Genomic DNA, 22,922 nt, shown 5'->3' on the forward strand with positions numbered 1-22,922 from the left:
GATGAAAAAGACAAGTGTTTCAAGAGCACAGGAGCCTAAAGGCATTTTGTAATGTCCAAACCTTGAAGTACGCATTGGCCCTGTTGTACCCGCATCCATTTATCTGAACAGCCCGAAGTTTGTCAACCTCCTACATTCTTCAAGCTTCAATAAGCGGCTGATTACAGCTTCACGCGCTTTCGTGAATGTACAAATCGCTCCTTGGGATCACCTCCCCCAGGAGCTGGGGGTCTGAGACTTTGTGGTTCAGGTGGGTTAAAAAAGAGGATACGTATATATTTCCTATTACTGCTGGACAACGCACGGACTGCGTGCTCAACCAGTAGGAGTTTGGGGGCCACTGCCCATTCTGGTCATGCTTTGCAGTGGGAGACCTTGGGCATACATGTGCCTCCTTATGGCTTTTTTTGCTTTCTCCAGGGGCTGGGCGCCTCGGAGGCCAAGGCGTGGGAAGGCTTAGGGGCGGAGCGAAGGTGGGATTGGGCGGAGCGTGGGCGGAGCTCCTCCTTTGCCCTCCCTGCTGTCAGCCTGCAGTGTGGTGAAGGGCGCAGTCGCGCCGCCGCGTCCCTGCCGCCTCCGCTACCCCGCAGGCCCCAGGTTCCCCACTACTGTCTTTGCCTGGTCCCACGTCCCGGTGTCCCCGCTTCTGTGGGATGACGCTCAAGTCGAGTGAGGGCGAGGGTGGGGGCAGTATGCGCACGGCGCTGTCTGACCTCTACCTGGAGCACTTGCTGCAGAAGCGCAGCCGGCCGGAGGTGAGCGGGCCCCTCGGGTCCCCAGGGTGCGGGGCTGCGGCTCGGCTTCAGGCCTGGACATCCGCCGCGGGATTTTCCCCACTTACGTCCGTATCTCTGTATGGTTTGATCTTGGGTGTCCTGGACCCTGGGAGGAGGCCTCAGCAGTCAGCAGGGTGGGGGAACCCAGAGAGCTCTTGGCCAGGTTCCTGCTGGGCTCAGGGTGCGGTGGATCCTTGCCCACAGCAGCCCTTCTAGGTGGAAATCAGGAGAGGCCGCAGCCAGGGCAGAGCAATTATTAAGGTCAAGGAAAACTTCCTCGTGGACGGAAATGAGTAACAGAAAGACTTAAAGGAACACATCCAAGAGTAGGTCTGCCAGGTTTTTGGAGTGCTTGTGTTTGGGTCAACAGACATGCTTGTAAAAGCCAACTTCTAGCTCTAAAGAGCTCATTCACTGTTCCTTTGCATTTAGGCAGTTTCCTTCTGCTAGGTGCAAATGGGGTGGCTTCTGTGTATGGATGGAACAAGGAATCCTAACATTTTGAAGGTCATTCTGGCAATGATATAACAGGGATGGCTGGTTAAAAAAAAAAAAAGAAGAAGAAAAAAAGAAAAGCTGTTAACCTCTGCTCTCCAAAAGGCCCTCAGAGGAGGTTGTATTTCTCTGTTGTGTAGCAGGTGTTCCCCAAACTCAGTAAGGTACAGCACTGAGCCACCTTCCCCTCCTGGACAGGACTGGAACCCTGCTCCTCACACTCTGTACTCACTTCATTTGAGAGATTTCTGAAAGTGCTTTGGATACAGCAAAGCTGGCATTTGTAGTGGACCCATACAGATACTAAACAATACCCATTGTCTAGACAGAATATTCAAAGATGATGACAAGTGCTATGAAGAAAAAATGAAGCAGAAAAGGTATCACAAGGAAGGTGACTTTTTAGCAAAAACCTATTATGTGTTTTTCCCACATGTATTTATTTATATGAAGGAAAAAAAGAAAAATTGAAGAACAAGAAGACTCTGTATTACAAAAGTTATATTCTGGTTCCTTAATTCAGAGACTTTATTTCCTCTTCCTAATGTGTGGCATCACTTCCTCTCTCCCCAGCCAATTTTGGAAATAGTTATTTAATCTTGCCTTTCTGTACTCCACACCCAAAGTCTCTTTTTAGTAACACTGAAAGATTACAGTAATTCATTGCTCAGGGAAAACCTGTACATGAGTGATAAGTCAACTGAATTTTTTCCTCCCATGCTGACAATTCCTCAAGACATTTTTGATTGTCACAACTAAGGGGGTATTACTTTTCACAGCAAAGAATTATAAGACCCAAAATATCAATAGTGCTGAGGGGAATATCTGTTCCTTATGTTCTAGTTCAGTGTCTTATCTAGGGAGAACAGATGAGGTACAAAACAACAGAAGTTATGTGATAAAACTTTTATCTACTTGGCCCTTAGTGATCATAATAAAACCAGATCCTATCTGCAAAGTATACTGTCTTTTTAGTCTTGAAAAAAAAGTCTTAAAGATCCTGAAAGTGAAGGACAGGGAACAAGGTAGACTGACAGATCCTACCACATACAGGGAAAATTGGAGAGAGGGGTAAATAATTTGAAATTTTTATTTTCTGGTATTCATTCTGTGAAAACAAAAAGCTGGAATGGAAATAGCCCCTTCTCAAATAAAGCAATTAGATTCATGCAAAAGTTCTTTCTCAGAAAAAATAATAAATAATTAGGAACAGACTCACTGATCATGCACCCCACAGACAGGCAAGACAGCTTCCTGCCATGGCAAAATGTGCTGCATTGAGCAAGAACCCTTGTGTCTTTGCACAGGCTGTTCCCTCTACTGGGAGTGCTTTTTGCCCATTCATCCTGGATAATGCAAAATCCAGGCTTCAGCGGTGCTGGGCACCCCTCACTGCTCTACAGAACTCTATGCCTCCTGCCTCCTTCGGAGGAAACATCTGCAGCAGGGTTCAAAGGGCAGAGACAGTTGCTCAAAGGAAGTTAGAATCAAAAAAGAGATTAAAAACAAACTTGGCTTGGGGTCGGTGGTGGTACAGTGAATAGAGCAGGGGCAACTAAAGTTGGATTCCTCATCCAGACAGTTGACTTAAGAGCAAGTGACAGTTTACCAGTGACCATTGGATAGAACAAACATTTTTTCAGCCCACTGTTAGATTCTTTGCCAGCTGCTTCCACATGGAGAATTAGAAGGCCCAGTCCAAAACAGCAAGGGGATATCATAAACAGCAGACTCTGGGGCTGCCCAACAACACCTGCCCGCCTGTCATACAGGCCTTGGGCCCAGGTGCCAGAAATATCCGGTCTTCATATGGGCAATATCCTGTTACACTTTGGGAAAAAACAAGAGAAACTATGAGGAAACCAATAGTACTCCAAGGAATTAGAAAGACATTAACACTGTTTAACCACAAATGATAAGCACTGGGGAGAGAAGGAGGCCTAAGAGCCAGAATTTTCTGGCATGTACTATGTTAAAGTCATACATTAACTAGGTGCTTTGTTTCTCAAGCACTAAATTCATCTGAGAACACATACATCAGTCCAAAGACCAAGTGTCTAAAGATCCTTTTCCAATGTGCTTCATCTATCCTGTGCAGTCTGTACATGTTTAATGCTTCTCCTTCCACTGAAGAAAAATAGGAAGCCTAAATACCACCATTCCACAAACAAGAACACATCTAGATACCTAGCCTGAGTTCCCATGATAACATTAAGCCAGTGCTGGATTTTGTGTGCAGTAACATCACTCATTAAATTAAATTCTTATTTCCACTTTGTGATCAATATTTGGAAGCATAAAATGCCTTAGAAAACTGTTTGAGCTTTCAGGGTTAGTAAGTCTCTGGCTCCAGGCATTAAACTATAAGCACAGACTTCAAAGTTTGTGAGGGTTCAAGGAGAGAATATGATGCAGGAACCCACCAAGCCAGGAATCACAGGTGAATCATTATAAATGCTTCATTAATGGTACATTCCAGGTATATGGTGAATTTCCAGAATTTGTGGCCACCTGTGTATATACTATGGTTGCTAACATACATAAATAATAGTTGCTGATTAACTGATAGAGTTCATTTGTAAGTTTGGTTTTTAGCTTTTTCAGCCCCACAATTACTATCGATAAGAGGATATAAGCCAGAATCCTCGATTCTATTCCATTGACCTGTGTGTCTATACCATCTGGTCTTTACTGAACCATAGAAAAATCTTAAAACTGCAGACTAATTCTTCACTTTAGCTATTCACAGGCCTGTGGCTTTTTCTTCACATGGTTTTTAAAAGGTCAAGTCATCCAGAGGTACTTTTAGTCTAACTTACATGGATCAGGTGAGTGAAACCATTTGTGTATAAGGAAAATAACATTCCAGGTGCAAGGTTACTGCAGCCGACACCAGTCTCTGGACTAACCAGCAGTGCAGAACATGAGAACTGGGCCAGGTGGAGAATTGGAGTTTCCTGATTTTTACTAAACAAAATAAAGACACACTGTCAAAATAAAACAGATTTATGGCCCATCAGTTTACAACTTCTGCTTTCTTGGAACTTTATACATTTATTCCTTGATGTGTTGTTCAACCAGTGCAGATACTACCTCTTGGAACTCTCCATTTTTAAGGGGAGAAGATTACTGGCCCCTTCCCTTTATTTTTTTTTATGATTTCTCCTCTTTATCATGTGTATGAATGTCTTAATATTTCCATGGTGCTGACATTTACAATCTGTTCTCTATAATTGTTTCAGGATTAAATTTAAAAAGTGAAAATCAGTAAACAGTGTTTATATTATTATACTTGATTGCCAACCCAACATCCCACTTCTCACATACAGATCCCTGATCTTGTTTGGGATGTAAAGTATCCAACTAAATTCTTATTTTTCTAGTCCCTTTTGCAATGTAGGATGGTCCCCATTGATTCAAAAGGAGATATCCACTGGGGAGGTTTTGGGATCCACCTGCCTCAGCCTCCTGAACCACTAGGATTATAGGTGTGTGCCACCACACCCAACTTTTACTAATTTCTATCTAATGCAAACACAGTTCATAATCTGGGAAACAATTTTCTTCTCACACCATCCTGTAAGTCCCCAATTCATTTCCTTAAAAGCAACCACCATTTCTTATGTCTCCTTTTAGAGTTGTCATTCATAAGCATATATGAATATATTCATTTTCACTTTTTATTCTGATGCTGGCATACTTTTTCTTACATTGTTTTTTTCAGTGCTACATGGTGCCCCCCTCATATAGTGCTAAATGTATGATTGAGTCATGTACTGAAGAGTACCTTGGAGTTATGTGAAGTTCTGTGCTTCCAGCTAGCCTAAGTCAATTTTCAAATTTTGTTATGAGAGCAATGCCATATGACTTTGTGTCATGTGAGGGATTTTTTAAGTTGTAGTTACTAGATGAGGCAGTTTTTCTTTCTCAGTAACTTCCCTCATTTGAGGTCACCCAATAAGTAACACTATTTCAAACCTCACCATCTTATCAGAGTTTCTACTTACCCCTTAGAAATAAAGCTTAAAATCAAAATTAAAAGGTTATATTTCACAAAGAGTACCCGTATGTTATGAGACATATGTTTATCCAAAAGCCTCTGCCTCAGATCTCCTTATCTCCCATCTTCCTGTCCTTTTTCCTCTGAGCTCATAAGTACACCATTGGATCCACTTTCAGTTTGTACCCACAAACTAAACTATCACATCTATGTCACTTTTGTAGCCCAGGACTATTTCTCATTCTTTAGTATGACATATTGTTTTTTCTTCTTTTATTTGTTTATTTATTTTTGGTGCTGGATATTGAACCCAGCACCTTGTGCATGTGAGGCCAACTGAGCTACATCCCCAACCCAGCCATATTGTTTTGGATTTAATATTTCACCTGCAGGTGGAAGTATAAACGGGGAAAATCACAAAGTACCATTGGATGAGTTTTAGCAAATGCTTCCTGTGAAATCCATCCCCCATTATGATATAGAATATTACCAGCATTCTAATTCTGATGTTTCCTGGGTTTCTACTTAGTATCCTCTGTCTTTTTCATTTTAGCCATCCTAGTGGGGGTGTGGTATGCCATTGTAATTTTAATTTAATTTATATTCCCCTGATTACAGTGAAGGTGAACACTTTTTCATGTGTTTGTCAGCTGTTCATGTGTCTTATTCGATTACAAGTCTGTTCATATGTCTTGCCTATCTTTTCATTTAGTTGTCATCTTATTATTGAATTATGTTGCCCATGCTGGTCTCAAACGCCTGGCCTCAAGTGATCATCTTGCCTCAGCATCCCAGTAGCTGGGACTGCAGGTGTGCCATGCTGGGCTTTTCTTTGTCTTTTGAAGAGAGATTTTAGGCTTAATTAAGTCAATTGCTTACATCTGTGATTATTGCCTCCCATGTCTTGTCCATGTACTACTTTGCCTACCTAAGTGGAGTTTTTGATGAACAGGCGCCTTAATCATAAACTCTTTTTATCTTTTTAGTTTTCATCTTATAGTTAGTACCTTTTATGTCATATATAAGACTTCCTTTTACCTACTTCACAATTAGGGAAATGTTTTCTTCTCAGAGCTTGATTGTTTTACCTTTCACATTTAGGTCTAAATCCATCTGTAATTGTATTTTGTCTGTAAAATTAGGAGGGACCAATATTTATTTTTCTTTATGCTTATATGATTGACCCAGCACCATTTGTCATGCAGAAAAGAGACCAACTGGGGCTTGGACTCATTAATGTGCCTATCACTGGAGAGGTAATTATTGTTTAGAATGGGAACAAACATTGTCATCTGTGTTCACTTTTCTCTCTGCACTTGTCCTTTTCTGCCTCTCCTGTCATGAATTAATTTAGATCCACTCTCAATGTTTGCTATGCAGTGTATACCATATTGGAAAGCTAAACCTTGGGGCCTGAAGTGCTTCTGGATTCAGAAGTTTTTTTTGTTGTTTTTTTTAAATGTATCAATAGAGTTTTGTTTATTTGTTTCTACGTGGTGCTGAGAATCAAACCCAGTGCCTCACACATGCTAGGCAAGTGCTCTACCACTGAGCCACAGCCCCACCTGAATACATTCAGAAGTTTTTGAAAAATATATATCCATATCCATATATAACATGGGTATATATATATATATATTAATACTCCCAGCAAGGTCTATGGGAGCACCCTGTAAATCAAACATGTTAATATGTCTATAGCAGTCTAGTTAAACATGTATGTTCATTTGGATAAATCAAGCTTACAAACAGCTTCTCATTGATTCAAATGAGATTGGATGCTAAACTTAAGAAACAACTGAGTTTTCAGAGCCTTTTGGATTTTAGGATTGTGGATTATGGACTGAGCATATGGGCCTTTGCTCCTTACTTCATGCACTACTCTGTTGTTTTGACTTTATAGACTGTGTCAAACCAGTTGAATGCCGTAACTGAGGATATGTACACCAACGGGTCTGCTGCCCCAGGTAGCCCTGCCCAGGCCAAGGGACAAGAGGTGCGGAAAGTGCGTCTCATACAGTTTGAGAAGGTCACAGAGGAGCCCATGGTAATCTGTTATCATATTATCACCTGCTACTTACTCTCCACTGTATGTCACTGGGCCGCAAGAGTTAAGGCAGCCAAGAAAAATGTGGGAAAAACTCCTCAGAAAAGAAAAAAAAAAAGAATTATTGCATAAGGCTACTCATGAAGTTAGGAAACCAGCCAACTCCACTATTGTGTCTCATTGTCCCCATCTAAAGCTCCTCTCAAAGTAGACTTTCTGCCCATTCTAGTAGAGGACTGTTCTGGATATAGATGGGAAAAAAAAAATTCCTAAAAAATTGCCTTAAGCTGTTTTAAAGATAGCTTAAAATGAAGTTGACTGTGTCATTTCCTATATTTCAGGGGATCACTCTAAAGCTGAATGAAAAGCAGTCCTGCACTGTTGCCAGAATCCTTCATGGAGGCATGATTCATAGACAAGGTACTTTGTGGGGTCCTTGGTCACGTTTTAAGCCAGGATTAATCATTTATCCCCTGTTCAGTGGTAGGGGACATGAAGCCTATGATCTTCAAAATTGATAACATTTTTGTGACTGTGCCAAGAAAATTTTTCTGGCTTAATAACTAGTTCTTTAGAAAATCTTACTATGAATTGCCTACTGCCACCATTTCTCCCTCTGAGCCTTCTGATACATGTTTTTATATTTGATATTTTCCCAGGTAGTTAACATTTAAGCCGTTACTATATGCCACTCATTGTTTTATGATTTGAATATACAGCAGTGAAGAAAACAGATCATCTCTATTCTCCTGCAGTTAACAGTTTAACTGAGAAAGCAGATATTAAATAAATAATAATTAAGTATTGTGTTTCCTTAAGATTAAAGTGCATTCAATTTTCAGATACATCATTTGGTAAAACCAACCTCAGGGACTGATGAAAGAAAAGAATAATATGCTAAAATACAGCACGTTTTCAGCAGCTAATGATAACCTGTATTTGGCCATCTGATCCATTCCATACTTTGAATGCTGCCTGGAAGTTTCCTATCTAATGAACAATTAGCCTTTTATGTTTAGCTGAGCTTTGTTTTTTATCCAGGGTGACACCAATATAGATAACTACTCTTCACATAGATGGACTTTTAACTAAACAATAAGTTTTTTTGCCTTGCTTTGTTATTCTTTTTAGGATATGCATGTGTGTCAGGGTCTCCTGAAGTCAGTAGCCATTATAGTTCCAGGAATTTGAGAACAAGGTACTTTTATTCAGCTCTTGAAAGACTTAGGTCAAGGAGAATAAGATAGTCTTGAATTGTTGAGCAACCTGATACATCCCTTGGGGATTCAATAGGACATCTCTCATGGTTGGAAGTTTTTAATCCTGAGTATTTTACACAATCTACTTTAAAACATGCTCTAGATAATGATTTCTCTTTTTTTGTTATCTTGAATTGTATTGACAGCTGTTGTTTGAAACTCTATTCTGTGCATTGATTGTATGTTTCATGGCAGGCTCTCTTCATGTGGGAGATGAGATCCTAGAAATCAATGGCACAAATGTGACTAATCACTCAGTAGATCAGCTGCAAAAGGCAATGGTAGGTATTTTCCGTGCTAGAAGAAGATTTTTCATGGTCCTCATGAAGTGTTGAAGCATACTGATATCAATACACCTCATTTCTCTGCCAGAATCTCTGTACCTTATTGAGGAAGCTATTATCTTTTCCAATCTTTGTTCTTACAAGAAATGACATTTCTCTGCTACCATTTAGTAAAAACTCTAAAGCAGCACAAATAACCCAGAGCATCAATCTGGTATGATGGAAAGAACATTGCACTTTAATGGCAGCTCTGAATCCCAACCTTAGTTTTTTCTGGCTCTGTGACTTTGAGCAAGTGAATGAACTTCTCTGAAGTCTTCATTTCCTCGTCTGCAAAACAAGGAAACAAAGATCCATTATGAAGAGAGAAAGGAATATTATAAATGAAAAGTTGAGAGCTGGGGTTGTGGCTCAGTGGTAGAGTGCTTGCCTAGAACATGTGAGACACTGGGTTCGATTCTCAGCACCACATAAAAATAAATAAATAAATTAAAGATATTATGTCCATCTATAACTAAAAAAAAGAAAAACTGAGCGTGATGTTTATATTCAGCACTTATTATATGCAGCATTGTACTTGATGTTTGCTCACCATCATGTTTGCTCCTCCTGATTTTTTGCCATCTTTCTCTACTCTTCCTTGGGCCTCTAATAACTACATCAGTTGGGCTCCAATGGGCTCAGCAAAAAGTTAGACAATAAGAGAGAAAGGAATATTATAAATAATGAGGGTACTTATATCTCCACCTATTCCCTATGAGACCATTTTGGTGAAAGCCTCTTCTCTCCTGTATGTACAGCTTTTGGTAACTACCATTCTACTCTGGACTTCTATGAAATTTTTTTTATATTTCATATATAAATAAGTTCATTTGTTGTTTATATATATATTTATATTTTGATTTTTACAGAACAGAATCCCTTGGTGAAAATATAGAATCAAATAGTATGAATGTAATGTCCTCCTAGTTCATTCAGGATAGCTATTATTATTTGCATCCATTGAATTATAGCAATTTCATTCCCACCAGGAATATATGACAGTCTTTTATCCCCAAATTCTTGCCAGAATTACATATTAACATTTCTTTTTAATTTTAACTTCTGTCTCCATTACCAGGAGGACATTATGTGGAAGTAGAGATCAAAATGATAGTTACCAAAAGCTGGGTTTGGAGAGGATAATGAGGAGAAGTTGTTCAAAGAATACAAAATTCCAGGTAGACAGGAAGAATTAATTCAAGAGATATACTGTACAACATGGTGACTATAGTTAATAACAATGAATCATATTCTTGAAAATTTCTAAGAGAGTAGATTTTAAGTGTTCTCACCCCCCCCAAAAAGAGGTAATATGTGTGTTAATTCACCCTATTCTTTCTACAATCTATTACATATTTCAAAATAACATGCTGTATATATAAGTATATAAGTATGATTTTTGTCAAATTGAAAGAAAGTGAGAAAAAGTAACAGATATTCAACATTAGTTATGATAACAACTTATAATTTAAAGAAACCATGAACTACTGTCCATCTATTGGATTGACAGAAATGAAAAAGAAATGTCTAATATGTAATTCTGGGAAGAATTTGATGGATAAAGGACTCTCATATCCTCCTTGTGGGAATGTAATTGTTATAATCTTTTAGAAAAGTAATCTGAGGACAGTTATTAAAACTCAAAATGTTGGGCCGGGGTTGTGGCTCAGTGGTAGAGTGCTCACCTAGCACGTTCGAAGCCCTGGGTTCAATCCTCAGCACCACATATAAATAAATAAATTAAATAAAGGTATTGTGTCCAATTACAACTAAAAATAAATATTAAAAACTCAAAATGTTCATACCATTTCATTCTACATTTCCACCAAGGGATTCTGTTCCATAAAAATCAAAATATCAATATCTAAGCATATATGTTCAAGAATGTCTGATGTGGTAGATTATATGAAAAAGCTGGTAACAATCTGCTTGCTTACTGATGGGAGTGAAAACTGCATAAACTGTGATGCATCTCAAATGTGGAATGCTACAGAGCCATGAAAAATAATGAGTGAGGGCCTCCTGCAGTAACCTAAAAGTATATTCCTGAAGTGATGCCAGAATAAAGCAAGTTATAGAATAATGTAAATATTTGTAATGCTATCATCATTGGTGTGGGGAAAGATGTGGATATATGTGTGCCAGGACTCATTTTAGGAATTTCCAGGGATCCCTTGATAGTCAAGAGAGCAGGGAAAGTCATCAGCTTTTTCTTCATTACCGTTTGTATGTCTTCTTACTGTCATGCTGATTTATGGGGTACATGACAGTTTTTTTGTTACAGGAGGACTTGTCCTGGAAAAATCTCAAAATGTAGTAGAAATGTAGCTGTTGGTGGAAAATCCTGAGGCTTTGAGAGGGAAAATAACTTTATAGAACCCAGAATCATGCAAGTCAGTTACCCTTACAATTTTATTTTTATTTACTTTTTAATAGAAAGAAACTAAAGGAATGATCTCATTAAAAGTAATTCCCAATCAGCAAAGTCGTCTTCCTGCACTACAGGTAGGTGGCACCTTTTTCTCTGTTGAAAGTTTGATTATAAGTGATATGATTTTAACTTTTTTTTTTTTGGTACTGGGGATTGAACCCAGGAGTGCTTAACCACTTTCCCCAACCCTTTTTTATATTTTATTTTGAGATAGGGTCTTTCTAAGTTGCTTAGATCCTTGCTAACTTGCTGAAACTGGCCTGGAACTCAATCCTCCTACCTCAGCCTCCCAAGTTGCTGGGATTATAGGTGTGCACTACCACACCTGGTGTGATTCTAACTTAAAGGTCTAAATATCTCAAAAGTATTAAGCTGCTTGTCTGAAGCTCTGTAAACTAAAATACATGAGCTCATTTACTTTTCCCGGAGGCACAAGACAGTGATGACAGTAGTAGAATATCAACCAGGCAGTGGCATGATCACAGCCTTACTCATGATCCTTTGTTGCCAGTGGTCAAGAATGAAGTGATCATTCATACAAGGAACACTACAAATACAATTGAACATGTGAAAAAATAATCATTTTATCTGTCATCAAAGAAATGCAAATTAAAATTTGTGTGATATGCCAGGTTTCACCAAGGAAATTGGAACATAAATATTTTTAAAAATAGTAATCATGAAGCCCAATGGTTAATAGTATCAAAGTAAAGGAGGAGATTCTTTTGAGCACTTATAAAAATTTGAGTCTATTGTACACAAATCACTGTGCTAGAATATGGGGTTGATATGAAGAGAAAATTTCTAAGAGAGTAGATTTTATTTAAATTTTTTTTTATTTGTTCTAATTAGTTATACATGACAGTAGAATGTATTTTTAATTTTTTTTAGTTACACATGGACACAATATCTTTATTTTATTTATTTATATACAGTGCTGAGTATTGAACCCAGTGCCTCACACATGTGAGGCAAGAGCTCTACCACTGAGCCACAACCACAGCCCTCTCATCACATGTATCATATACAAGCACAATAATGGGATCCTAAATGGAACAAGTTATATTTATTCTATGTATATATAATATGTCAATATGCACTCCACTGTCATATATATCTAGAAAGAACAAATTAAAAAAGAAAAGCAATTCTAAAATTTCTGTTGCAAATTACATATGATAGTATAATCATCTTTTAAGTCAATTTATTTATTTAAAAAATTTATAGTTGTAGGTGGACAGCATGCCTTTATTTACTTATTTATTTAAAGAGAGAGAGAGAATTTTTTAATATTTATTTTTCAGTTCTAAGCGGATACAGCATCTTTATTTTTACTTTTTATGTGGTGCTGAGGATGGAACCCAGCGCCCCACGCATGCCAGGCGAGCGCGTTACCACTTGAGCCACATCCCCAGCCCAAGGTCAATTTACTTTTAACTGAAGCTTTGACATATGTGGGCATTATATAGAACACAGTGCACATATCAAAAGTGTAAAATTGGCTGAGCACAAGTTGTATCAACACCCAGCTCAAGAGATAGAATCTGCCCAGCAGCTACTAAGCTTCATGCCTCTTACCTCAAGGCTAACTACAACTGTGACTTCTAACACCAGAGACAGGTTTCACCCCTTTTTCAAATTTATATAAATTGAACTATATAGTAATAATTATTTTGTCTCATTTTTTCACTCGATGTCATGTTTGTGGGGGTCATCTAAGTTGCTTGTAGCAACATATGATTTATCCTCATTAATTCATTGTATGAATATACTACAATTACTCATCTATTGGCATTTTTGCTCTTACCTTATGAAATTCTGCCATGAGCCTTCCTGGGCATATGTTTTGGTGCACACATCTATGCCTTTCTGTTGGGGTAGAATTGCTGTGTTGTAGGGTACAAGTACATTCATCTTTAGATTATATTGACACATAATTGTCCAGAGTTATTATAATAATTTATATTCACAATTGCACTTGGATGACATTTCTAGTTGTTCCACATCCTCATCAAGACAGAATTATCTGGCTTTTTTTTTTTCCCCCGTTTGGCCATTCTGGTAGTGGTAGTATCACTTTTTATTTCAATTTGTATTTCTCTAATAACTAAGGAGGATAAGCTCCTTTTCATATGACGATTTTTTTCACTCACATATCCTCTTTTGAAAGGTACCACTTAAAGTCTTCTTCATACCAATTTGAAGGAGTCCCTTGTTTATTCTGTGTAAGAATCCTATGTAATATATATCCCAAACATGTTCTCTTCTTGTGTGGCTTGTTTTCTTACTTTCTTCGTGATGCTATTACTTACTAGAAACTTTTCATGAAACCCTCACTGCCACTTTTTTTTCTTCTATGATTAGCCATTTTTATGTCTTATTTTAAAATATTTTGATTACAACAAGTTCAAGAAGATATTCTCCTGTTTTCTTCTAAAACCCATCTAGCATTAATTTTTGTGTAGTATGTTATAAGGAAAGAGGTAAAAAGTCTAGTTTTTCCATGTGGATATCAATGGAGTTGGAATTATTTATTGAAACAATTGTCCTGTTTCTATTATATGCACCATTACTTTTTTCATAAATCATGTTGTAGGTCTATTTGGAACTCTGTTATTTTCTGTTGGACTGTTTGTTTACCCCTGCATTAAATTCACATATCATATTGGGGAGAAGACACATCTTCACAATATCCTATAGAAGTGGTAAGAGCAGGCATCTTTGTTTATTTCTCAAGCAAGAGATGTTAAAATCTGAAATAAAACCATGAGCAAATCAAATCATAATAAATCACAAGCAATCAAATAGGCTCTAATTTCAGGTGGTTGTGTTAGTCTTATAAATGGGTTAGGAAGTACCATCATTTTCAATTATTTGTATTTGTATGAGACTACCCTTATTTCTTCAAATACTATTTGAAGAACTTACCAAAGAAGTCATCAGGTGAGTGTGTACATGCTAGCATGTTTGGGGGCAGGTGAGCAGAATTTTTAATAATGGATTCGAGTTCAAAGGATAGATTTATCAGTTCATACTTTCAATTTCCTGTTATGTCACTTTTGGTAAACTGCGTTTTGCAAGGAATTTTTGTCAAATGTATTAGTGAAAAATTGTTCATAATATCCTCTAATAACCTTTTTAATATCTCTAGGATCTCTACTGGTAAGTTGTATCTCATCTATTATATGAATTTCATTCATCTTTTGGAATAATCAGTTTTGCCACAGTTGATCTTCTCAATGTTATTTTCCATTTAATTTCTTTTTTGCTCTTCATTATTTCTTTTCTTCTTTCATTGGGTTGGATCATTTTTGTTTAATGATATTCTCAGTTAACATCATTATCAGCAGCATTTTAAATGGCATTTAATACTCTTCTAAAAATGGATTTTTACAGTTACGTGGTAATACATTTATTAGATAACCATATTTAACTAGTTCCCTATTCTTGGAAAATTAGGTTGTTTCCAATACTTCACTCTTAAAAATAATTCTGTGATGAGTGTGCTCATCCATACAACATTACCAAAAGTGCTGGTTTGTATCAGATAAATGCATAACCCTGTGGGACCAGAGGGTATCAACATTTGAAAACTTGGAACACATTCATATTACTAGACTGTCTTCTAGAAATGTTGTTCATTCCCTATTTACATACAGCAGAAATTTGGGCATACATGCTCTGATGCTGGTGTTTCTTGTTGGGTTGCCACCTGCAATTTCCTTTGACCTTTTTTTTCAGATGTTCATGAGAGCACAGTTTGACTATGATCCCAAAAAGGACAATCTGATCCCTTGCAAGGAGGCGGGGCTAAAGTTTGTCACAGGGGACATTATCCAGATCATCAACAAGGATGACAGCAACTGGTGGCAGGGACGGGTTGAAGGTTCCTCCAAGGAGTCAGCAGGGTTGATCCCTTCCCCTGAGTTGCAGGAATGGTGAGCCAATTTTGTGCAGGTGGGCTTTACAGATGGAAAGGGCATCTGCCTGCCACAAATAATTGCTTAGATTTAAAAATCTGTTGTGCTGTGTATAGTTTCTGTTCTGAGCAGACCTACTAGCTTCTCTGAAATAATGTGTGGAGCGGGGCATAATGAGCTCATAGGCTTGACTAACAGGTCATTCATTACAGGTAAAGGAGCTCTCCTTGAATGATTGTCCCACAGTAACAAAGTCCTCCCTTGTCTCCTGCCTCCCATATACCCCTCCGTGTAATTTGTGGGAAGACTTCTGAGTTCTACAGTAAACAGTTTCATTTTAAGTATACGTTCTTTATGTAGATTACTGGTACATAGAAAAAATAATTCCTGTCCATGAGGCAGATTGCTCACATAGTGCTAGGTTATACCACATACAGAACGATCCACATCCATTGTCAACCCGCCTTTGCCTCTGCAAAATAAGTCCAGTTTAAAGATTACAATGCTAAGAGCTGTTTGTTTCATATACCAGTCTCTGAGTTTTAAGCCAGGTTTGGGTTGACCTTGTCTCCAGTGATGATACAGTGGAAGGGAAGTTATAAACATGGCACTAAACCACAGGATGTGCTTTGTAGAAATAAACAGCATTAAAGCAACAGAAGAAATGCAGTGCAAAACCTGGATGATATTGGTCAAAGCCTGGAGCAGGAACAAATGTGTCTTCTAGGCGTTTTTTGGAGCTAATACCTCACTAAGAACATTACAAGATCAGGAGCAGCAGAAGGCTGAGGAAGACCCAGGAGAATATGAGATAAAACTGTGGGCTACAATTTATTAATGAGGCATGAAATCAATTTAGTGAACTGCAACAAGTATTCCTTTTTATATATTAAATAGAAATATTAGTATATTACACATAAAAGGTATTGTTTCATGAAGCTGTTGTTTTGATTGTGTATGTAGTATGTATGCATGTGTATATTTTATTTACAAATGCATGTATGTGTAATATAGGGTTACAGTGGGCAGTTTATTTCTTATAGTGAGGTGGGTGCTGGGCCTAAGGCCCCTGCCTGATGCCACTCGCACTAATGCAGGGATGGCCACCCATGGTTCACATCAGAGGTGGAAAGAACCCAGCCAAAATAGTCAGGCTGCCTTAAGGGGAGCATGTGATAGAAGTTCATTTCCTCTTGGAAACATTTCCACATAAAAATTCCAGAGAGGATAGGGAATGGAGTACATGAGCCCTGGGGGGGGGGGTCATTGCTACATAAAGTTTTTTAGCCAGTACAAAGTGAAGGAAGTGAATCAGTTTGGAAGTTTAGTATAGAAAGAATAGTGTGTGTGTGTCGGGGGGGGGGGGGTGGGTGGGTCACTCAGTCCTGAGGGTTTTACATTGAGGATCCATTGACCCTTTGGTCATTTATTCCTGCTAGGCGAGTGGCAAGTGTGGCTCAATCTGCTCCAAGTGAAGCCCCAAGCTGCAGTCCCTTTGGGAAGAAGAAGAAGTACAAAGACAAGTATCTTGCCAAGCACAGCTCAAGTAAGCTTTCCAAACTGCCTCACTCCTCCATGGTCCTGGCTGCACTAGGGTGTTTCCCAGGCTCTTTAGGCAGCAGAAAAAAGGAGATGTTGCAGTGTGCAGTGGAATATACATTAAACAGAAAGTCTGCCATTTCTTCTGGTTTTCTCTTACTCGTTTCATCTTCGCAAGCTCATTGCAATCAGACAGACAATGATAATAGATATAAAAGAACACTAGTGTTTTCCCTCACCTGCTCATTGCCTCAGGTAATGAACTGAACAGATTTCTAGCTTTTCTGTTTACACTTCACTCATGGCATCAACACCTTCAGCAATGTCTGAGAATCCCCAGAATATAGCGTTTTTTCCTGAGAACTAATTTTGGCTTTTTTTTTAACCTATCATGGTTGGAAATATAACAAGGTCATCCCTTAGTATTTATGGGGGATTGGTTTGGGCACCCCCACAGAAACCAAAGTTCTCTGATGCCTAAGTTAGTTACATAAAAACGGTGTTGTGTTTGCATAGAACCTATGCAATCCTCCCATATACATTATATTAAGTCATGTCTAGATTTCTTGTAATACCTAATATAATATAAGTGGTATGAAAATAGATGCATACTGTATTGTTTAGGGAATAATCACAAGAGGCTGTACGTGTTCAATACAGACACATTGTTTCCAATATTTTCAGTCTGTAGTTGGTTGATGCCAATGATGCACAACCCATGAAGATGGAGGACCAACTGTATATTTAGATAATAAATGGGTTCAAGCAAACTGCTGATAAAAAATAAGTAATAGTCTAAAAACATTTACCTACCATTTATTAAAGGTGTCTATTCTGTGTTAGGATACTCCCATCAGAACAATCCATAGAACCTGAAGCAGATATGGTCAGGGCATCAATTTTGGGGAGGTAGAGGGATGGAGAGTTGGAATAAGAGCTTCCATCTTTCTGAGCTAACCTTTCTAGTTGGCTTTCCTGACCCCTTCTCCAGTACAGATATGTTCCTCCCCACCAACCTCCTTGGCCTCATCTCTTTCCTTGCTTGTCAGCTATGGAAATGAATCTTGCTTGGTTTTTTGTCTCTAGTTTTTGACCAGTTGGATGTTGTTTCCTATGAGGAAGTTGTTCGGCTCCCCGCCTTCAAGAGGAAGACCCTGGTGCTGATCGGTATCTTCTCATTGCCCTGCACTGCTTTGCTTGCTCAGGAGCACATTTCTCTTATTTCCCTGCCTACTTTATGTACCCACCCCAAAAAAGGCAGTGAGGAAGAAATGGAGTGAGGTCTCTTGGGTTCTCCATATAGGGAAGGTATAAAGAACTTTTGGGGTCCTTAAAAATACTCCATCTGGGTCCACCTCACAAGTGAAAGTAAACCTTACAAGTTGGCTTATGTTCATTTGTTTTTACTATTTAAAACTGATTCTTTTAGATTGAGTTTGTTCCTAAACTTCTTTGTCCATCCATCTGGCAGGCAGTAGTGGTGCACCAGTGATACACTTTTTTGGTTAAGTGCATGTTATAGCACTTTGATAGCATAGTGGGGGCCCTTAAATTACTCTGAGGTGTGTAGTCATCCACATAAGCCCTGGGAGCTCCCTTGTCTCAAGTGACTGAATCAAAACAGAATGAGCCCTTACTCCAAACCCAGGTATGAGGGCCTGGGTAGATGACCTTCCTATTCTTACAGTTGAAACATTAATTGGTTAGAGGATCTGTATTAGAATTCTGGTGAAACTCTCAGTAAAACCACTGGCTTAAAATCCATTCCATTAATTTTGGAAAACTCAGGAAAGTAAATACACTTATAAAAGTAAACAGAAAAACTCACTTTAGTTGGTTCCTCTGTGGAACCATGTTCTGAGTCCTCCCCCAAATGACATGAAACCTCTTTGTGGTCTCAAATTTTCTAACAGCTCAAAGACCCTGAGCCCAGCCCACATGGAACATCAACTCATTTTTCACTTGCTGGCAATTTTTTTTGGCTGGGGGAAGGGTACTGGGGATTGAACCCAGGGGCACTTAATCACTGAGCTCCATCCCCAGCCCTTTTCATTTTTTTATTTTGAAAGAGCGTCTCACTTAGTTGCTTAGGACCTTGCAAAGTTGCTGAGGCTGGCCTCCTACTTGGCATCTTTTGCCTCAGTCTCCCAAGTTGCTGGAATTACAGGTGTGCACCACTGTACCTAACACCTGTTGGCAATTTTGAGCACTGAGAGATGAAAATCCATGTCCCATCCTCACTCCCATCCCAGCTTTTGTCTTTGGGGGAAAGTGATAGAAGCCTTTCTTCTTTCTCCATGCAGGAGCCAGTGGGGTAGGTCGCAGCCACATTAAGAATGCCCTGCTAAGCCAAAATCCAGAGAAGTTTGTGTACCCTGCCCCATGTAAGTAGCTCTTGGGCATCTTGAAGGGAAGCAAAAGCCTGAAGGACAGGCATCTGTATTGCATATTATCACATTTAACACAGCTCTCTGAAATGCTTTGCAGCCATTTTTGTTATTTTTTTATTATAAAAACTAAAAATTTGGAAAGACAAAAACTTGTACCTGCAATTGCTGCAGCTCACAAACATAAATTGTTTTCTTATTGTTCTATTTTACATAACAGAAGCTGAGGTCAACATTTTTATTCTGCTTTAAAAAAATTAAGCAAGAATTAAATTTATATGTATTACTTTTTCATTTTACTATATAAACAATTTCTCATGGTCCTCTAATTCACTTTGAGAACTATTTCATAGTCAATTGATGTACTATAATTTGTATAATAATTTACTTGATTATGTCACTGTAGTTTGACATTTAGACTGCCTCTAATTCTCATGAAATGTCTTCTGAATCAAAGCAGTGTTTAGGATACACCTGAACAATCATGGTAGCAGTCTTAGATATGGAGAATAGGGCCAGCAGTCAAATGCACAGAGAACTCTTTCATATCAAGAAGTGAATCTACACAGTACAGTTGTGTATATTCCCAGAAAGAGATACTGCTTAGAAAACCATATTGTGAATCTGATTTTTTTTTTCCATCGTTTATGTCTCCCTTTTGCCTTTTTACTCATGAATCAACGAGTTGTCCAGAGGGAGACTCATTCTGGTGACATATTCAGAACAGAAAGCAGATGGCCCTGGGTCAAGGAGTGGAACAAGTCTGGAAGTAGAAATAATCATTATGGGCTCCTTATAAGTTTGAGTAAGAAGGGAGTTAGAGTTGTTTTGCTTAATGGAAAGAGTTTTTAAGAAGTTGTGGGTTGAGAGGAAGGAGCCAGTTGAGAGAGAAAAAGGGGATGGTGTGGAAGGCAAAGGAGATGTTCAATGGGAAGTTGTTTGAAGCTACAATATCTGGAGCATGTTTTACTTACTAGAAAATTTATATTAGTAATAGATGTGTCTCTTAATCACATTTTAACTTTTTAACAATGTGAGTTTAAACCAACCTGAAGTGCTCTTCTTTCCAGGTCATAAAAGAGTATATTTCCAAGAAATCCTGACCAGAGCCCATAGATCCACATTTAAAATATTTTCATTTGCCATTTCTTCATTTTCAAGTTTCAGTACCCCTGGATTTGGTCATTTGAGATATGTAACTTCATATAGGGAAAATGAAAGAAAATTTTTTTCATTAGGTTTTGCCTTTTAAAAATCAAATATGCTATAGGCAGATGGGGTGATTCCTGGTCTGCACTGCCTTCTAGCTCAGGCAGAGTTTCTATACAGACATGATAGGCCAAGCCATTAAGAAATGGCAAGGACCCAGAGCTCATCAGGGATTTTTGGTCCTTGCACACAGATACAACAAGGCCACCAAGGAAGAGTGAGGAAGATGGAAAAGAGTACCACTTCATTTCAACAGAGGAGATGACAAGAAACATCTCTGCCAATGAGTTCTTGGAGTTTGGCAGCTACCAGGGCAACATGTTTGGAACCAAATTTGAAACAGTGCATCAGATTCATAAGCAGGACAAGATTGCCATCCTTGACATTGAGCCCCAGGTAGGTAGCCATAGAAACTCAAGAGTGATGGGTTTAGTCATGCAAGGGATGAAGACGGGGATGATGAAAAGCATTGTTCCTGGGAATCTTCTGGGAGCTGAGTTGCTTCATATACTTTAAGTGGGGTCAGCCTGGAACAAGACTAGTAGTACTGGAAATGATAGAAAATAGTATTGGGGTTGCTTATGAAAAGGAATCCACTGTGACAGCTTTTTTCTTTCCTTTTCCTCCTTTTCTTTCTAGACCCTGAAGATTGTTCGAACAGCAGAACTTTCACCTTTCATTGTGTTCATTGCACCTACTGACCAGGGTGCTCAGGTGGGAAGAGGTTGTTCAATATTGGTAGGGTTCAGTCTGGGTACTTCTATTCATTAGGCCACAACTCAGGTGACAGAGGCAAATGAGATAGGGTCATTGTTGTTGAGACATATGGAGTGGCAGGTCCTGACATTGGTGTGGTATGAGCTTTGGTAGGGCAAGCAGAGGGAGCTGTGAAGAATATAAGTGGTACTGAACCTATCCTGGGGTACAGTATGGCCATGGGGAAAGAGAGGCCTATGAGAATGTTTCCCTTTGCTTATAGAATTTTGTCAAACTTTTCATTTTTTGCCAATCGAATAGAGGTAGAAATGTATTTCATACTTTTTATCTGGCCACATCCTTAGCTCATTTACCCATTGGGTTATTGGCCTTTTTCTTACCATTTCCAGGAACTCTATATTAGAGTTATTGGTCCTTTGTGATAACAGTCACATTCATTTGCACTTTTCTGTAGTTTAATGACCAGTGTTTTCATGGTGATTTGATCTGGGACCAAAAAAAACAAAAGTCCTCTGATTTTAGGACACATTTATCTTTGCCCTGGGATTACAACTCTTAGTTGTTGCTGAAATGGCTCTGCAGCACACTAAAGGGCATTAACTGGGAGATACTGATGAAATCCATGCTATGAACAGCTACTATTGATCTTCCAAAGGGCTTTGATTATTTATAATCAGGGTTACCCTTGAGATCCTGTGAGATGTGCAAGTGTTCTTAATTGACTGCCTCAGGCAATTAATATCTTCTGAGTTTGAGCCTTCACATAGTTGGATAGGGAGAACTGGGGTTATAGCTCACTGGTAAAGCATGCAGAAAGTCCGGGGTTCAACCCCCAGCATCATGCCAAAAACAAAACAAAAACAGGTGATAGGGAACTGGACAATACTAACAGAAATCAATGCCTGCTTAAAACCTCACCTTGGCCTGAGCCCGGGATGCTTCAGCCATTACTCTTTGTTGTTTACAGACGGAAGCCCTCCAGCAGCTACAGAAGGATTCTGAGGCCATCCGCAGCCAGTACGCTCACTATTTTGATCTCTCATTGGTCAATAATGACGTTGATGAAACCCTTAAGAAACTGCAAGAAGCCTTTGACCAGGCATGCAGTTCTCCACAATGGGTGCCTGTCTCCTGGGTTTACTAAGCTTGCAAAACAGGGAGGACCCACTGTATGCCTCTCCCCAGCAGCTGGGACTCCCATTCCCCTTGCTTTTAAGACAAGCAGGGCTACTTCAACTAGTTCTGTGTTTGCTTCCAGCTCTCTGCAATTGTCCTAAATAGGCCAATAGAATCCACTGCTCTTGCTCAGGTTCCTGAAGGGCTAGGGTTTGGACAGATGGGGTCCTATTGATCTGGATTTCAAAAGGATCCCTGGAATTGGGAATAATAAGTATCATCAAAATGCAAGTGCTAAGCAAAGATGATTCACAAAATAGCAACAGACCCTGTCCTCTTAAGTCTGAGCTCCTTCACCTTCAAATACACTAGGCATCTTTTCTTTTTAGAGAAAATATCTTCTGCAACTATTTCTAAAATGCCAAAAATGAAAGAGCTGTACAAAACAATGTCTGCTCTAGGAGAATCCTCAAAAGCAATAAAAATATTGCTGTTAAAATGCCAATGATCTCTCTGGGTTTTCCATTTGCATCACAGACCTCTTAGAAAGGGAAGTATCTCCAGCTTCGTTTCAACTCCTAGGCAACTTTATCAATGTAAGATGCCTCTCACGTCTAGATGCAGTTTAAAATTAACAGAAGTTCCCTACCAGAAAACAGTGCCTACATGACAGGTCTCCAGGGTCTCATACCCACATAAA

At 38.9% G+C, this 22,922-nt stretch overlaps 1 protein-coding gene across 2 annotated transcripts; it reads left to right on the forward strand.

Moving 5' to 3' along the window:
* Positions 1 to 518: 518 nt before the first annotated feature.
* Mpp1 (MAGUK p55 scaffold protein 1) lies at positions 519 to 22,727 on the forward strand. Of its 2 annotated transcripts, XM_046452476.2 has the most exons (12): positions 520 to 755; positions 7,175 to 7,318; positions 7,660 to 7,738; positions 8,773 to 8,858; positions 11,340 to 11,408; positions 15,076 to 15,272; positions 16,694 to 16,800; positions 17,880 to 17,960; positions 19,097 to 19,177; positions 20,583 to 20,785; positions 21,029 to 21,103; positions 22,074 to 22,727. In XM_046452476.2, the coding sequence occupies exons 1-12, from the start codon at positions 654 to 656 to the stop codon at positions 22,248 to 22,250; spliced, it is 1,401 nt and encodes a 466-aa protein (XP_046308432.1). In that variant the 5' UTR covers positions 520 to 653; the 3' UTR covers positions 22,251 to 22,727. The 2 variants fall into 2 exon arrangements, with proteins under 2 accessions (XP_046308440.1, XP_046308432.1); XM_046452484.2 differs by lacking the exon at positions 17,880 to 17,960 and having other exon boundaries at positions 519 to 755.
* The last annotated feature ends 195 nt before the right edge of the window (positions 22,728 to 22,922 follow it).

This window comes from Marmota monax, unplaced genomic scaffold, assembly GCF_021218885.2.
Source record: "Marmota monax isolate L192 unplaced genomic scaffold, Marmota_monax_Labrador192_F-V1.1 WCK01_AAM20220418_F8-fsc00142, whole genome shotgun sequence".
NCBI lineage: Eukaryota > Metazoa > Chordata > Mammalia > Rodentia > Sciuridae > Marmota > Marmota monax.

What these genes read in the sequence shown, in the direction of transcription:
- Mpp1 (XM_046452476.2), top strand. Translation starts at nt 654, where the DNA reads ATGACGCTCAAGTCGAGTGAGGGCGAGGGTGGGGGCAGTATGCGCACG. An exon ending in ATCAGCTGCAAAAGGCAATG is followed by an intron (nt 8,859 to 11,339) that starts GTAGGTATTTTC and finishes ACTTTTTAATAG; the next exon opens with AAAGAAACTAAAGGAATGAT. An exon ending in TCCTTGACATTGAGCCCCAG is followed by an intron (nt 20,786 to 21,028) that starts GTAGGTAGCCAT and finishes TTTTCTTTCTAG; the next exon opens with ACCCTGAAGATTGTTCGAAC.